At 35.2% G+C, this 18,490-nt stretch overlaps 2 protein-coding genes across 2 annotated transcripts; one reads left to right on the top strand and one right to left on the bottom strand.

The window, feature by feature from the left end:
* Positions 1-697: 697 nt before the first annotated feature.
* Positions 698-6,968, top strand: LOC103986603 (ubiquitin-conjugating enzyme E2 2). The gene is made up of 6 exons (XM_009404635.3): positions 698-997; positions 2,073-2,206; positions 2,292-2,317; positions 3,509-3,598; positions 4,785-4,873; positions 6,651-6,968. Exons 2-6 carry the CDS (start codon positions 2,082-2,084, stop codon positions 6,777-6,779), a joined length of 459 nt encoding a protein of 152 aa, XP_009402910.1. The 5' UTR covers positions 698-997; positions 2,073-2,081; the 3' UTR covers positions 6,780-6,968.
* A 2,611-nt stretch (positions 6,969-9,579) lies between these two features.
* LOC135641795 (small GTPase LIP1-like) lies at positions 9,580-17,851 on the bottom strand. Its single transcript, XM_065157515.1, has 7 exons — positions 17,462-17,851; positions 16,686-16,777; positions 16,457-16,598; positions 14,527-14,834; positions 12,645-12,698; positions 12,425-12,555; positions 9,580-10,011 (listed from the first exon to the last, which is right to left on the bottom strand). Exons 1-7 carry the CDS (start codon positions 17,556-17,558, stop codon positions 9,819-9,821), a joined length of 1,017 nt encoding a protein of 338 aa, XP_065013587.1. The 5' UTR covers positions 17,559-17,851; the 3' UTR covers positions 9,580-9,818.
* Positions 17,852-18,490: the final 639 nt, after the last annotated feature.

Raw genomic sequence — 18,490 nt, forward strand, 5'->3', positions numbered from 1 at the left:
GTTTTAATTTATTTGGTTGAAGTTGATCCAGCAACGCTCGTAATTAAACTAGGTTACATTCGATCATAATTAAATTTCATAAAATCCTCCAAAAATATAAAACATAGTATTAATGCAAAATGACTAGATAGTTTGGTGAAAGTTTAATTTAATTGAATTGAAGTTGATCAATTATACTTGAAATTAAACTAAATTATATTTTATCATAAAATATATCTAAAATAAGTAAATAACATATTACTATTTAATCTTTTTGGACCTATGTAAGTGTTGGATTGGATTAAATCAGTTGATTGAATGAGCTTGACAAAGAAAGGAAATGAACGGAGTAAAATAATAATAAAATGATTTGATGACATTTTTGTTATATTGAAAAGTACATGTAAATAACCAAAATCGGTGATTCTCAATGCAAAAACAATTGTAAAAGGCAAGAACTTTGTAGACAATTTGCTCATAGATTGTTATATAGGCACATATATTTCTCTCACCTATTTTGCATCCATTGTATGTGTCACTAAATTAGCATCTATCTAATAAATGTCACTCAATCATTATTAATTTAAATATTTATGTCATGCTACGAATCTACAGAGGAACTGATGAGCATGAGTATATATATATATATATATATATATATATATATATATATATATATATATGAAGTGGGACGCACCACATCGAAATGGGGAGCCCCCTCGAATCGTGTCTCCAGTCGTTTGCAAAGTGGTGTTACGGAAATTACGGTCCAAATAAATTCCCAATCTCCAAGCTATAAATTCTTCGCTCCTGATGTGCGATAGCTATTCGCCCGTTCTCCTCTCTTACCCTCCCTCTTCGCCCTTTTACGGGTAATCGAAAGGATTCTTCCTTTGTTGCCTTCTTGCTGAAATCGAGGGCGAAGAGGGGTTCGATTCGGCGGCAGGGCGACGCTGAATTAGCTACTGTTCGTGCGCCCGCGTCCCTTGTAGAATCTACCGTCGCGGCTGGGTTACAGGTAGAGCAAACATGTCTGATTCGTGTATTATGTTGATTTCCTGATCGTTTCGCGTGGTACTGCCCCCTTTACCCGCGCGATTTGGTGGTGAGATTGATATTGTGCGGAGCACATTAGTTCGTGTCTTTTGTTGGTGGAAAACCCTAGTTAGGCCATGTTTTTTTGGCTATTATGTAGGAAGATGATTCGGGATACTTGTATATGGATAAGTCTTGGCTGATCTTATGGCCGAGTTGCTCTGTTAATTTTTGGATCTTGTATATGTTCTTTGATTTATGTCGATGCATTAACTGCAAAGAGGGCTTTTGTGCCAATCGTGATTGTTTGTTCGGAGGGCACCGATTGACATCTTTTGTTGTGGAAAACTCTGGTTAGGTTGTTCCTTTTTTGCTATTATTGCGGGAAATTTTTTATGATTCCCGAAACTGGTATCTGGGTAGGCGTTGGATGATCTTATGGCCGATAGAATATTCTTACTTTTTGGATATTGTATGTGCTATTTAATTTAGGTTGATGTATTAACCACAAAGAGGGCCTTCGTGCTGATTGTGATTGTGTGTTGGGGTTTCATAAAGATATTACGAAAAACTGAATTGAATCAAATCAATTCCTACTATCGTGGTTTTTTTTGTTTATATGAAATAAGATGCAGTTCTCATTCCAAGTTGTCACAAAAACAAATTTTTGTGTATCCGTAGCTTACTTGAATTTTGTTTGTCAGTAACAAGAACCATGATATCTTTCAAAACCTTTTTCTTGAGATGGGGCACCAGGCCCCCCAATATGATCAAATGATCATTCTAGATTATGAGTGGGTTACAAGACATCTTGAGTCTATATCAGATCTGCAGCCATTACAGGGGTTGTCTACCATATCAATGAGGAAAAGTGCAGCTTGCGTGAGATAAATGATTGCTCTCCATACTTCCAGTTAGGGGAGAGAGTTGCTCTACCATCCAAAATAAGAATGGTGACCTTTTGTTTCTAAAAGACGTGGATCGAAGAGAGAGCATTATGTGAACTTCGTGTTTCTTATACTAACTTTGTGTGGAGCATGACAATATCTTTTATCTAGGCAACAAAGATGTCCACTCCGGCAAGGAAGAGGCTGATGAGGGACTTTAAGCGTCTGCAGCAGGACCCTCCTGCAGGTATCAGTGGTGCTCCCCATGACAACAACATCATGCTTTGGAATGCTGTAATATTTGGGTATGTTTGGAAGGAATCTTTTGTCATGGTTTCTTGGTTAACGTTATGGGTGATTTTACTGATACCTTTTTGTTTTGAACTGCAGCCCAGATGACACACCTTGGGACGGAGGTAGGTATAATGCCACAGTATTTGCTTAAAGAGTTGGAACATCACACTGAGTTTCTATTGTTCTAGAAAATGTCACTTGTTCCTGATCACATCTTTTCTATCAGTCTTTAAGTTTGATGCCTAGCTGATACATTTTGTTGCATATCATGGGATAGATAAAATTGTTATCAATATATTTATTGTTCATTTATGTTCAGAAGTCTTTAAGCATGTTTAATTGTATCCATGCTGATTCTATACTATAACACAATAGGAAAACCAATAGATAACCCTTGTAGATAAAAGTTATAAAGGTGTCCTTTGAGATGAAACCATTCCAGTAATTTGAGTTAAGCATGTGTGATAATATCTACTAAATTGAGTAAGTTCAGTAATGAAATTGTTCCATTTTCCTGGGATGCTCATTTTCAGCTTGTATAATGGATTCTGGTCTTTATTATTCCTATAGTATGTAATTATGTATGCATATATAATAGGCCTATGGAGATTGTACTGTGAAATCCAAACCATATCTTGGGATTGGCCTTGATGCCTAGGCTATGGTTCTTAACTGAAATTGAAGGGACTTTGTCTGAAATCTTGGTGACTACAATGCATCTAGATATCTGGGCATTTAGACTGATCTAGATGAAGAAATAGCCAAAATATGATTTTTTTTATATTTAATTCTGGAATTCTATGTAACATTTATTCATATTCTTCTGATATTCCAAATAACTAAATCTACTATCGGGGTGATATCCTTTTATTCCAAGATAAGGTGTTACAGAATCTGTTGTAGCTCAATTTTCATCAGCCCTTGCATCATGGACAATCACTACAATCTTATCTTCTTTTACAGAAGAAATTTGAATATTAATTAAGAAATCAGTGGAACTCGGAAGGCGTACGACATCCTCATAGATGACTCAAATTTTATATAATCTAAATTGAACTATATTTTCACGTTGACATTTGATTGTTTCTACTTTAATAATCAGCTTGATGTATGAGTTTCAGGAGGGGTTTAGATCCTCCATTGGTCAAGTCGTACTTATGTGCTAATCTATGTTGGCATATCCTGCTTCAACTCATATTATTTTCTTTATTTGGTGGCTTTATACCATATACCTGCTTCCATAAATTCATCAGTGATCAATAACTTGATATTGTTTCTGTATTGTCTGATCTTGAAATATTTGATCTAACCAGGGACGTTTAAGCTGACACTTCAATTTACAGAGGACTATCCAAATAAGCCACCAACTGTACGCTTTGTTTCTCGAATGTTTCATCCTAATAGTAAGTGGAATTGCTGATTCTGTTTTCATTTTCCAGGAACGTCTAGATGCATGCTTCTATTTTGGTCTTATGGCGGAATAAGCTGAATGCCAAGACAAAATGCACCATGATATTATCACTAGATACTGGAGTTAGTTATAGGAGTGGTTAACCTTCTGCTGCCTCCTTGCTTATTAAATGATGGGATCTATTGTTGAACTCCAAGACAGATGTTATTGCTCTCAAAAATGTGTTGAACATTTTGTATTTATATTGTATGCTGCTCTAGATCCATGATATGATAAAGTTTTGCACAAGTTATCAGTTACTTAATGCAACCCTCCTTTTTCCAGTCTTGAGATTGACTGTAAGACTAGTTCATCAATAAATGCACATGAACAAATTATTCCGTGATTATGGGATTAAACTAGATATGTGGAGTATAGAACCCTTGCAAGAAAAGGATTTGAATTGGTGGTTCTGATGGTTAGGAGGAGATCTAATTTAGTTTGTTTATAATAGACTATGTAAGAGTGTGAAAAATGTATGGAAATTGATAACATTGGATATAAGCTTTGGTATACATGGAAATAAAGCGTAGGAAGAGATTGTCATTGCTGTAGGAGATTTTATGAAGTATATTGCTAAGCTAAAAAGAGTTGGTTATAAAATTTATTATTTAAGTTTGTCTCAGTAGTGGAGTTATAGAATGCTCTAAGTGCTTGTGCCCAACAAATAGTATGATTTGATCAAAACAGTTCTGTTGAAATTTAATTTTATATGCCTTCTCGATTGGTACTTTATCAGGATCTTAATAAGAGATACCTATTTTTCTTGGTCTCAATGTTTCAATTCTTATCAAGTCAGCTATTGAACCAGTAAGACAACCTAGTGCATGAGGCTCTTGCCATTGCAGGATCTAGGGAGATTCAATATATGCAGTGGTTGAACTGAACAAAGTGATAAGTTTTCATGGTAACCTATATCCTCTAGAGTAGCAATGTTATGTCAGTGCCTCTTTGTCATTCCTTCTGTATGCATGAGAGTTGCTTTAATTTGATGTTATCATCGTGTCACTGAAGTTGTCCTTTCTTATGTCATCTTATGCCACAAAAGTTTACTGGTCATGATTGTTAGAAGCATTGCTTAATATTGGTGTTTCTCATTCTTTGGGTCCGTTGTAATGCTTTTTGAACAAAATGTTCAGTTTATGCGGATGGAAGCATATGCTTGGATATTTTGCAGAACCAATGGAGCCCAATATATGATGTAGCTGCTGTTCTTACTTCCATCCAGGTAGTAGATCTTCCACTTTTTAATTGATGCTAAAATTTCTCCTTTGTTCTCCTTCGAGTTTTATTTAAAGTTTTTTACTTTGGTTTACATTCATCTTCTTTTTTTGTTTTTGCTCCTTGAAGTGCAATATATATTAGTGTTTAATGGCTTGATGGGAGGAGTGATGGTGATGGGCTAAGATTAGTCATGTATGGGAAAGGTTGTTAGGTGGTGGTTTCAGGCATAGAGTACGAAAATATCAGAGGTGATGAGAAAGTGAAAACAGAATTAGAGAAGAAAAAAGAGAAAAAGCAAGAAAAAGAGATGTGTTTCATGGTTTAGGCCTTGTGGTTTATATTACTCCTTTGTTGAACCTTATTTACAAAATATAAAGAGGTGCTGTTGGTACCTATCTTAGGCACGAGCATGATAGTGACCTTTGGTCTACTTATTGAACAGAAGAAGTCAGGTTGAGCTGGTTTTTGGTGCTTCCTTATGTGGAATGATAAAAACAAGCTGATGTTTTCAAATCTTATCTGTATTGCTGTTTTTATTTCATAATTATGTGCTCATGTGTTTTAAATCCTATCTTCTAAATGTTGTCATCGGATGCCGTCTAGGCCAACGGGATAGTCTGTTTAGGCACCTAACGTTTCAAGCGTCAGGTTAAACAACAGAACGCATAGATATGGCATACGTAGCTACTTAAGCACCTACAGCTTGCCTTTTCTCTTAAATGGTTCTTTCTTGCAGATAATTGTTGTTGGAGTAATATGATGGAGTTGAAAAAAAAAAATCCAAGTAAATTTATCATTTTCAAGTAATGCAACAAGAGCAAGTAGTTTCTTTAACAAGTTACTGGTCTTTTCCTTATGTATTATTTGCAGCAAATGATAGCAACATGAATCCATTAGTTTGTTAAATCCTTTTTGTTATATTTATTTTTTCGGGCATGATGCATGCCATTGTATCGTCAACTTTTTTTTTTATGTATTTTGATATTTTAATTTTATTTATATTTGTAATCTGAGTAGTGTCTTCCATCAAATTCATATAAAGGGCACATTTGAAAATTGAAGTTAGAGTCTTGTAATTAGAGGTTTTACATAAAACAGTGAATATAGGAATTTATCTGTCTATGATTACCGAAGTGCTTGATAACTTTGATCTCTAATGCTGCAACGGTGCTTTTTCTCCAACACAAGTTGAATTATTTAAGCTAATAAACTTTCGTTATCCAAAGGCCACCAAAATCTAAGGAAATGAATTCTTGTTGAGTCATTAGTTAGCATTTTTCATGAGGATTCTGAGCATTGAAGTTCATGAATACTCAATTTCGACTGGGATTAATTATTTGGAAGTTTTTACCAATATATGATTAGCTACCATATGAATATCAGTGCATAGTTTTGTTTTACATCCTTGCTTTTCTATTTACTTACTAGAACAACCTTGAGTTTATTTGCAATGCACAACGATCTTATTCCCTATGTTATGGGCACGGTGGTAGCATTCATTGTACTTGTAGATTTCTCTAGAAAGTTAATGTTTACATTAAATTGTCTAGCTTTGTGGACAACAATAACAATTTTTATTATTTTGAGATACATATGGAGAGGCAGTAAACTTCGTAGGTCTTCACATTTATGTTGGTGGTTACTTAAGGACAAACATTGTACTTAGGTATACATGGGTCAACTCTCTATGAGTCGAATCTTCATCACTCAGTATTGTCCAAGGCTTACATCAGGATTATCATCTTTTGGTGGTGTAACCAATTTTTGGTCTTTTGTTGCAGTCTTTGCTCTGTGATCCAAATCCCAACTCGCCTGCAAACTCGGAGGCTGCACGCATGTTCAGTGAGAACAAGCGTGAATACAACAGAAAAGTGCGTGAGATTGTCGAACAAAGCTGGACTGCGGATTGATGACCAGGTGGAACATCGCGCTTGCTTTATCCTGAAGCTGTTTGTTACTGTTGCTAGTGAAATGATTGCCTATTTGCTGTAAAAACTGCAATCCAACATAAGCTCTGTAATCCAATTTCCTTGCTTGCTGTCGTGAACTACGCCTATCTAGCTTGCTTGTTTGCTATAATAGACATATCGTCTTTGTTAGTTTGTTTGTTCTTTTTTCTCTATTTGAACAGAGCAAAGTTATTGTCCGGTATTAAGTGTTTGCTACTACTTGGTATCGAATCGTATCGGACTAGTTACCGTCTGCAAAGTCTAAAACAATTAGCCGATCCTGGATCCAAACTGAGGAAATAATCCTTGCTTACATCATGGTTGGTTATCGGGTACAGTTTGAATGATATCTCAAACCATGCTAATTCTACTGGCTGATGCATGTATTCTGTATCTTTTGTAGCTTCACATGGGCTAATTTACCTCTACGAATAATGAAACCTTGGTGTCAGTTGATGATTGGATTGGCAGACTACTATTCAGTGGGTGATCGTAGATGTTTCTCTTCTTTCATTATCTGTTCTATTTCGGTCATTACGTGAGCAGATGCCTATTGTGTGCATGTATATAAATGCCTCACTAGGCTAGGTTTGATGTTATGATTAATCAGCAGATAAAAGTATTTATCGATTTTCTGGTGTCCAGCTTTTGAATCCGACTAACTGTTCTGGTGTGGGAGGCTTCGGGACCCAAAAAAAGCCAATCCACTGTCGTCCCTATTGGTTGTCCTTGCACCATCGTTTCGACTTATATCTTGTAAAGGTAGATCTGGAGTCGATATTTTTTCCACTAAGGCACGATGGCAGTTTGCTCATGCGTTTACTTGTTCAGTAACTTATCAATACACGAGATTTTGAGGTGGCAAGCCTTTTATGAACGAGATTAATCTTTTATCCACGAATATCATAAACAAGGTTTGTTGTATCATAATGTATCGTTTTATTACGGATAAAATTATAAATTGTGTATTCGATATAGTATTCATGTATGTTTGTATCTTTCAGTTTTGTTCATAATTTATACGTAGAGAACTCATAGTAGGTGACAATCTCATTTTAGTTGACTTTTGTGATTATTTCTAAATGTAAGTTGTATATAATCATCGCGTAAAAACAAAATTGACTAGAAACAAACTATACAGGCAACCATTTTAAGGGTTTTCTAGCTCCGTATAGTGGTGCAGAGTGTCAACCAACATAGCACCCAGGAGCTTTGGAACCGATGAGTGGAGCAAAATTTTATTTTATTTTTTAGCAAAACTTCTTGCATTCTAGAAGTTCGATGGCAATGAGAAGATGAATCGTAGTCGCTAACTCAACACAAGAAGTGCAAACACTTCAAATGCTTCGGAAGTGTGAGCAAAGAGCAGACGAAGGATAATAACTAGCTCGATGCATATAGTACAACCCTCGAAGATGCGGGCAAAGTCAAATAAACTTTGCTTTCTCAAATCTTAAGAAAATGGGTGAAACCGAGTACCCCGGTTCAAAGACCATTTGAAGAAAGTAGAAGACAACAATTATTAAATCCTCACCAATGATGATCGATGCTATCGAGAGTAGACTATTCGCTTTATTTCCTAATAAAATGATAATCGAAAGTAGGAGTGATACAAACCTACTTGGAAGCAACAACTAAGTAAAAGAGGAATTAATGAGCAAATTTTATGGAGGAAATACTTTAGAAACTTTAAAGTTTATTAAAACTCTAATAGATATCCACCCAATTCAAGCGACATGAGATGTTTGATAGAGCGATGCATAACAAGGAAGGTTTTTTTCTTCATCTAAAGGATTCGTAAGAACCAATAAGGATTAGCACATCTTGGTCGACCCCATACCAAAGTCAGAGTTATTGGAGAGTTGAAGCAGCGTGGTAGATCAAAGTTCGACTACTTAACAATAGCGATGAAGAGTAGTTGTAAGTCAAGAGGCGTGGTGCAATTGAAGCATAAGATTGAAGATTAAACAAAGGTGAGGAGATGCAACGTTTGTAAAGGTTTTGATGAGGATGTCGAAGGAATAAGTGAGAGAGAATATCATGGACAAAGCTATAAATAGGGTATTCGATGTAATGGTTGTATATGTCTATATCTTTCGGTTTTATTCATACTTTGCACAACATGTAGAGGGCTTATAGTAGGTTTGACAATCCCATTTTAGTTAGCTCTTATGGTCATATTAGACTTGTAAACATATATAGTAATCGCACAGAGGCAAAACTGTCCAAAAACAGGTCATCTAAATAACTATTTTGAGAATTTTCTAGCTCCACATAATGGTGTGGAGTGTTAGAGAGTTACCCGAGTGACATATGGATGGATGGACCTTTCGGGTAGTGTCTAGTGCTGATTTGTTATCTTGTTCCACAATAGTATCATGTGAGCACTTATGAGAACTTCTGGTCGTGACAAACCACCTTAAACCCTTTGTCGCGCGATCATTCAAAGCTTATGAGGTATATATTTGTAATTTACATTGCCTATAAGCACTTACTGAAATAACTGTTTGTAGATCCCAAGTTAAATGATTTATCTAATTCGTCTTCTCTGTTCTCGAGGAACCGTATAAAATTTTGAGACTAACCAATTTAACAAATGTATTTAACAAATGTATTTAACAAAAGTATTATACAATTTAACAAAACATATTAAATCCGTGACAATATGATATGGTGACAAAATCACAAAATGTTAACTGTTACATGGTCATCCAAGCAAAAACAGCAACCACCATTCGCCTAACACATGGTTCTTCAATACTAGTCAAAAAAGGATATATTTATTATTTTCTTATGAAGAAACAAATGATTCATATCCTCTACAAGAATGATGGACTATACCGTCATGATAAGTAATGCAACACTTGCTCGTAGGACCAAATGGGCAGGCACCAAAGAGACAACTTTACAAGCAGAACTAATCTCACATACAATTACAATCTCAGAAGCATTTTTTTGTTTTTATTCCTTGTAGAGGATTATTGTCAATCCAAGTAGAAATCAAATGTTGGTATCAGCTTTGTTCAATTTTGTGCTACTAATTCTGGGTAACCCAGTGGCTGAGAGTCTGTGGAAACTGTAGTTCTCCGGCATCGACATAGGCTGCTGAGGATAGAGTGTAGGAGCTGGTGCAAGGCTTCGGTGAGCAGGCAGCAGCGGAAGCACATCGTACTTGTAACCTTCACTACTTGAACTGCTAGAAAGAGTTTACATTAGTACAATAATAAAAGAAATTAAATGCCAAAGCAAAAAAAAACAGCTATGAATATTTTAAGTAATCCAGGTGTCAGCTGGCCTCTCAAGAGATCAAGCTGTCTCAGAAGCAGGAAGTGTGTCACATACCATAACATAATAGTCACAGTAAAACATTTTAGAGTACCAGCTAACAAGTCATTGATCAACTAGATCATGTAATTGTATGAGTTCTTCAGAATGACCAAGATATAGATTGTACCATGAAGAGAAAGTAGATCTCTTAAAATTCTATAAAGAAGCACTTGGCTGTTCTATCAGGAACAACTTGGTAAAGATCAAACTAGTTTTTTCCCTGATGGGAACTAGGCTGCATGGCTTTGTAGAACATTAGCCATCCTCAGAATGTTGAATGTGCATGTTCAGAAATATTCATTTCATAAGACAGCACTTCAACACTTGCAGTTGTACTTAGAACATAAATAGATTTATTCTTTAGTTTCTTCTCATGCCCAGATTCAGGAAATCGACAAGCTCAGACTTATAGGAAGTTTCAGCATGAATTTCAGATAGAACAACTGCAATTCCTCTAAAAATAGAAACAAAATTCTCATTGATAAATACACAAGTCAGCTAAGTCAGTTTTAACTAATGCTTTTGCAGCATGATATTCCAAATTTCATTGCATCATTAGAAAAAGGAACATATTTACTGCTGTTCCACAGGCTGACAAAGCAAGAGTTGGTGACTACTTACAGATCTGATCTGACAACACAAATTCATAGTGATAAAAAGGACAATTCAAATGAGTTGAATGAGGTTTAATGTGTTCAATAGATATGAATAAACAGAGCTGCATCTGGTAAAGCAAATCTAGATCAAACAATCATGATACATACAATTGTAATTAATTATGCAACTAAATCCACTGAATAAAAAAAAAATCAAATGTTTGAGATGGATCCAGAATCTGCTAAGGCCATGATAATTGGAGAACATAAATGATAACCGTAGACATAGTCAATAGATGTCTGCTATTACAGCATAATGGGGGAGATCCAGTCATCTATCTGCATATATTAGACAAGTGGGAAATGAAAGTTAAGTTCCAGTACTTGTGGATTTATGTGTGACAATGTATAGATCTAGTTTGACTTTATTGCCATGTGGTTTGCTTTGCCATTTTGGTTTTCTCTTTAGATATTAGCGAGCAGTTCTTGCAAATTCAATCAGCTTCCAATGGTCAAATCATGAGTGACTAAGAGGATAAGGTCATAAAAATGGACAGTTGTTTGGTTTTTTTTCCCGTTTGAGGCTAGAATATTTAACATGGAAAAAGGCAACTAAAAATCTCACAAATGAGAATCAAATGGTGTCTGATTGAGGACACCATGTCAAGAATCTATATCATGAAGTACTTGATGGGCAAGAATCTTTCAATATGATTCACATTATGATGGAGAAATGCTAAGTAATTAGTATGATTCAGATTATGATTGAGAATTACCAAGTAATTTTTCATATGCAGCCTCGTAGATAACAAGTTCTTCGGGATCTGATGCATCATTTTTTATTTTAAATTGTGTTTCTTGACATTGACTTATGATTTAAATGTGAGTTCTCAGAAATTTGCAGATGCTAATATTTCATATAAGAGGCTGTTGGCACACCTATAATCAGGATTCTTAAAATTCAGACCTGCCTCCGTCAGCTTTAAATTGTGTTTCTTGAAATTGACATGATTTAATTGTGGGTTCTCAGAAATTTGCAGATGCTAATATTTCAGATAAGAGGCTGTTGGCACACCTATAATCAGGATTCTTAAAATTCAGACCAGCCTCCATCAGCTTTTTCCATCCATCCTCTCTAATCTGGAAATACAGTAGTACCACCCATACTTTCCACTTCCATTAATCAAAGATCTAATACTTCCTAACCAGCAAGCACATAATTTATTGATCTTATTGTTCATTGTTGTAAAATGTAGGAATAGGGCTTTTGGCAGTCCCTCGCTTACAATGCATTCCTGCATCAGGACCTGATCCTTCTTTCAGTGAGCAGCCTTCATGTCCATAAGAATTTAATTAATGTACAGCCAACATACAAGTTGCAGAAGTGAAGAAATCAGACCACATAATTAGTTTTACCGAAAAAGAACAGGTAATTATATCTCAAAGCATATTGCAGTAGCTAATACCATTATTTTAACATTTAAGGAGTAGTACAGAACAGAATTTAAAGGCCTTGAGGCTAAAACATAGGGAGATGCAGAAAGATAAAATTTCCAAATTAACCGAAAGACAGTTGAAACAAAGGCATGGACACAAAGACTTTTGCTTTTGCATACAAAAGATGCAATAGAGACGAGGAATGTGGATGGTCTTACAACAATTTAATATTCAGGGAGAATATACCTCAATCTTCTGTGATAATGATCATCATCACTTAAATTTTCTCCTGTATAATAAATGGGGTTTTGCAATGGGCTTATGGACCATGGACTAGGATCTGGTAGTTCATCAGAAATATATATTCTCCTGATCAACTAAAAAGACAAATAATGACACTTTATCAATAAAAGTATCACAGTATAATATAAAGAACAAAATTAATAGAGTGATACAGATTACAGACCAAACGAAAAAACTTTATCACAGCTTCCTTATCATATCTGGCTTCTTTGGCAGCCTGGAGATGATTAGTCAAGTTAGAAACATACATCAAAATGCTGAAAAATTTCAACCAGATGCTTAATGTGCTAATCCAGTGTTGAAAAACAATAAGAAAAACTAAGCAATAAAAGACAGCAGTTAGTGACAAATTCCACAATGAATTTGAAAATGGATAATAACAGCAAAATGAACTTTGTTTTGCTTGAAGGTCCTTAATCATATCATTCACTTTCATTTTCATTGACATAAACCACAAAAAGAATGGCTTTGATTTGGATTTCCATGTGCATAAGCAACTTGTATTGCCAATGATAATCTCATGTCTTTCTTGTATATGTATCTCGTATGATCGTTTTTGTTTCACAATGATTGTGATTGACATGGATTTACAATTACTGTCATGGCTTAGATAGCATACCAAGTATGTTGTGCTTAGATGTAGAAATTTGACATACCTAAAGCTTTCATATGGTGACTCAGAGTTCATGTAACATGTGCTGGCTTATGATTTAATTTGATTATTCCATTAATATTTGTGGTGTTCCATAATTTATGTTCACTTTTGGTTTATTTAGTGTCTATTTAGGTCAGTTTAAAGCTGCTTGTATTATTATATGATAACAATGGAAATTGATACGGAATTCAATAATATCTATGAATAGTGGCCAGCCTCTTCTATGACCAAGTTTGAGAGATTAATTGATCTTGCAACTTCTACCTTGTGCAATTCAATGAAAACAGATATTAGTCAGTTGGACTCTTATCTCAGCTCACTCTTTCTCTCTCTTTCAGTCCTCTAAGCTAGTAAAAATCTTGCCTTTACGACAATCAATTCTCATAATAACTTGCTGGTTTTTGAAACTATACTGAAAGCCACCACCTGATCGGAAATCATCACATCTAATAATCCGAATCCTCAAAACAGCATCAACACAAGGTTCCAAATTATAGTCTATGCGGCTGCATGTACAGGATTGTGATCAATATGTTTGTCAGAGGAGAGGTTTCTCTTGAAAAATTATGAAAATTCAAACAAATTTTCCAGAAGAACCTTAATTTGTTATAATAAACTAGCAAATGCGGACCACTAAGAGATTAATATATAACTAAACAGGCACAAATATCAAAAGAGAAGACTAAACAATTAAATTGCAATCTGTAAAGAGGAATCTCTTAAAATATTAGGAAAGGAATTGCTCCTCTTAGTTCCATGTCGCTTCACCATTATGCACCTGCCATACAGTCATAATCAAGGATTTGAATACTGATTTCACTTCTAAGTGTCAATTACTCACTGGTCTGACCAAGGAGCAATATTGGACCTGCCAGTATCTAATTTATTATCAGTCTCTTGTGCCACAATAATAATAAATTATCCAAACTGATATAAATCATATATGAATTAACAGCAAAAGAATTAAGTTTACCATGCCAATTAAACCCAACACCATCTCTAAATATGTGTATCATATTGTTTTATGATAATAATATTATATCCAATCTGAAATCAGATATGAATTAACAGAAATAGCCAAAAGAAATAGTGTGTTGTGCTTGTAATTTTTATTGAAGCTCTAGATGGTACCTATTATACATAGAAACACATGAAACATTTCATAGGGCTTTGAGAAATAACAATAAACTATTCTAGGTGGAATATTCTGATATAATATTCAAATTTTTCTTTGAAATCAAAAGCAAACAGTTCCATCAAAATTTCCATGTCTATGTCCCTAGAGGAACAGTAGTTGAAACTAAGGAGAAAAATTAAATATCGATGCAGCAAAAGCCTAAATTGCTCATGAGTACTAAAGTAACTCAAAATTTGAAAATGCACTTCTTACTGCCAATAGGTCTGAATTGCCCGGAAAGCTATCTGTCAATGGAATTTGTTCACTCGAGGGGAGGAGGCCTTGTTTCTCAACCCACTGGCGAGCAACATCGACGAGATTGCCACTGCTCATTACCCTTGTACCCACTTTGGCAACAATATCAGTTTTGTTACCAATAACTAAATAAGGAACAGGAAGGCCTCCAGGACCACCAGAACCCAGACGAGTTGAAAATGTACCATTTGCTGTGATCTCAGAAGCCCACTTGTGCAAGTTTGTTTTGGTTCTCCTCTGGGAGAGATCATGAACAAATATAACACCTATGAAGGAATTTCAAGTGAAAAAGTGACTACGATTTAATGCAGATACAGTTGTACATCAAATTAATTCAAACAATAAAAAGAAGAAGTATATTCTATGAACCAACCGGTTTCCCTTATCACTAGTGTATATTACATATGGAAGACTAATGACAAATTCTAGTTTGTAGGGTAGCAGTCTTAATTTAGTTTGTATGCTTGTGATTCACTGCAAAGCCCTTTCAACTCCAGGAAAAAAGTTCACCTGAACAAAAAAGGGTAGTCCGTATGCTAGTGATTCATTTAGGATCCCTTTTAACTCCAGGAAATAATTTCTAAACAGAAATCTGTCATTAAAATTAAACAAGCTGCAGTAAGCCATAATTTTCAAATTTTATAGCACCAAGTAGGGTGATAGCTTTTCTGCAGGGATCTTAACAAGTTCAAGGGCCCATGAAAAAGCTGTCTTTCAGGAGATGAAACTGCCAGCTGCACAGCTTATATAGTTCAACATAATATAGACAAAAAGAAAGTTTTGACCGTCATATCCTCTATATTTACAATGAGAAAATTTGAAGAAGCTGGCTGACTAATGAAGAAACCCATCAATCAAATTAAGGTCCCAAAAATAGAATAGTATCAAGCTTGTTGACCATATATGCCTACTCGCAATTAGATTAAGTGCCTTGGTCAATGTTCCAACTCTTCAACTTATAAATTTTAACTTGTGTTAACAACAGAAGATTGTGCACTTTGGTGCCTAAAACCTGATTTAATGTCATTCAACTGATTGGTTCCTGAAAGTGACTTAATTTCATTCAACTCCTACTTAGCCTACCCCCATGGGAAACACTTCCAGCAATGTTGTTAATTAAACAAATTTTATTTAATTGAACAAATTTCTTATTCTTGAACTAACAGTTGCTGGTGCTTTCCTACTTAAATTATGCGAATAGAAACTTTGGAATTTATATATGACAATTCAACATTCAGTTATGAACTTACTAAAACAACAGCATGCAGAGTATTCCTATTCTTTTCATGCATGACTTCAGGGTCAAATATATAGGAGATACAGCAAAAAACCTCCATACATTCAAAGAAGATTGTTCCGTCACTCTAGGAACTAAATTGTGCCCAAAAACTCGAAGATGCCAAAGGGACATTTCATTATTTTATAGTCCCACTAAATTGCGGCCAAGAAACTCACACAATATAAGACAGTTTAGCAAGGCTCAACTATGTTCAATACCAATTTTAATTTGTTATTTGAACACTAGGCTTATTGTAACTAAGATAACCGTCATTCTTGTTTTTGTGTTTAAGGATAAATGAAAAACTATTCAAATTCTTAAAATATTTATATTATCACAAAGAAAGCAATTAAGGATATAATATGCAGAATCAACTCGATAAAATTTAGACTCAAGAAAATCAGTAATAGCACCCAAAAGTAATAACTTGGTAGTACAATTTTCACCATTGTTGCTTTTGGGGATGCAAATAATGATGAGAATACGATGGTAATAATAACATACCAGAAACAGTATCTAAGACAGATTTTCCTGAGCAACTAAGACGAATCCAGCACTGGGTAACTAGTTCAGATGGACAATTGTCACAGTGTGAAAGAAAAGACTTACCATCAATTTGTGTATAGAAAAGAAATCGACAATCTTTATAACGTTCATGCCCTGAGACATCCCAAAGCTCGACAAAGAAGTCTCTTTGTGCATCACCCTTTATGCTATTAGAAGAGCTACTAGCACTTCCATAAGAAATATGCTGGGTAAGATAAATTATGAGATTTGTCAGAAAATTGACATAGTAAACATACCTATGCTTGGAGAAAAAGAGAGAAATAATTTTTACCTTCACACCCACTGAACAGCCCACTGTTTGAGAAGGTCGAGCAATAGAAGTGCCTTTCAATATTAGGTGCACTAAAGATGTCTTCCCAACACCTAATACAAGATCAAATATTGAAATGGTTACACTACAACAACATTATCCACACAGAATCACACACCACATGACTCCTGAACTATCTTCATGCGTACATAGTGCATGGATGTTCATGAATATATACACTTATCATCATTTTACTGTCGGTATGTTTGGAACTTGGAAGTACCAATCTTTATGAAAAATATGTCAAGGTCAAGGAAGGTGCACAAAATATCAATTAGAGTATTAGATAGCAGCTTGATCATTAAAAAATAAGGCATCTTGGGTTAGAAAGATAAAGCAAATAACTAGACTTAGAATATATGAACTATGAGATTTCCAAAATTCTTCGACAACAACAACAAGCCTTAAGATCTTGAATTTCTGGGGTCCACTACATGGATAATTTTCCGCAATTGAGCTATGTAGAAATAATAAATGTGTCAGTTATCTCATTAAACCGGATCAGGGCATGAGGAGTCCTTCGAATTTTAACTATCAGTTCCACAAGTAATGGATGGCTAATCAGGCGTCTGTAATCGTGCATATTTGCAGTTTCCTACACTTGTCGTTGCCAGAGTGCAATATGAAAGAACCGCAGAGTTCCACTTAATACTCATGCCGGAAAACATATACAAAAATCAACGAGGAAACTGACTAACCATCCAAAGATCAGCGCTTTTTTTACATCAATCAGATACCTGCATCGCCGACGACGAGAACACGGACCTGGCCACAAGGTGGACCGCCGTTCTGCTCCCCATCACTCGTGTCCCTCTCTCTTTCTCTCCAAAACATGACGGTTTCCCCCAAAATTCTGCGATCAGAATAAACGCCTCCTCGGCCCAAGAAACCCAGAATCGAGACCGAGCGCTCTCAGATCCGAGACGTAGCCGCCAACCGAATCGAGCATCACGCCAGTATCCACCGATAAAACTGACAGGAAACCTAAATCTCGATAGACAAACCCTCCTGATTGCGATTAAACAGAAACGGAGAGCCCCAAATGATTCGGAGCAGATTGCAACCTGAGATCCAAAAGGCGTAGGCGAGAAGTGCGTCCAAAAGCCTCAGAGAGAAGGAATTGAAAGCATTTCCACCGACAAAAAAAGAATATATATATATATATATATATCAGTATAGATTGGGATTCACATACTCGATCAAATACCAATATTAAAATAAATAAGATTAAGGTCCATTTTAACTCCTATAATTTTGATCATTTACCTTAAGCTCTTATGGTCTGTTGGTATCTAAAATAACTTTTATATTTTTTAAAAACGTAGTATGTAAGCTCATTCCGTGAAATTTGAGTTAACAAATGTTAGAGTCTATGTTGATTCATAATAAATTATTAATATAATGACATGTATAATTTAGGGTTAATATTCATTTTAGCCTATGTGGTTTTGGTCATGAGCCTCTTAATCTCTTGTAGTTTACTCGTGTCTAAAATAACTCATATATTTTTAAAAATATAGTATATAAGTCTTCCCGTTAAATCTGAGTTAATAAACATTACAATGTGCTTACACGATATACTGACTCACAATAAATCATTAATATAATGATATTTATAATTTAATTTTTTAAAAAAAAAACTGGGACCTTCATCAATGGTAGAAGGAAGTGTTATCGTGGAAGTGACCACCAGCAGCACGTCATACGCATGCAGTCTCTTCGACACTAATGGCGAGCTTAGGAGCTTTTGATCTTACCTCAGATGT

This window comes from Musa acuminata, chromosome BXJ3-6 (assembly GCF_036884655.1).
Source record: "Musa acuminata AAA Group cultivar baxijiao chromosome BXJ3-6, Cavendish_Baxijiao_AAA, whole genome shotgun sequence".
Classification (NCBI taxonomy): Eukaryota; Viridiplantae; Streptophyta; class Magnoliopsida; order Zingiberales; family Musaceae; genus Musa; species Musa acuminata.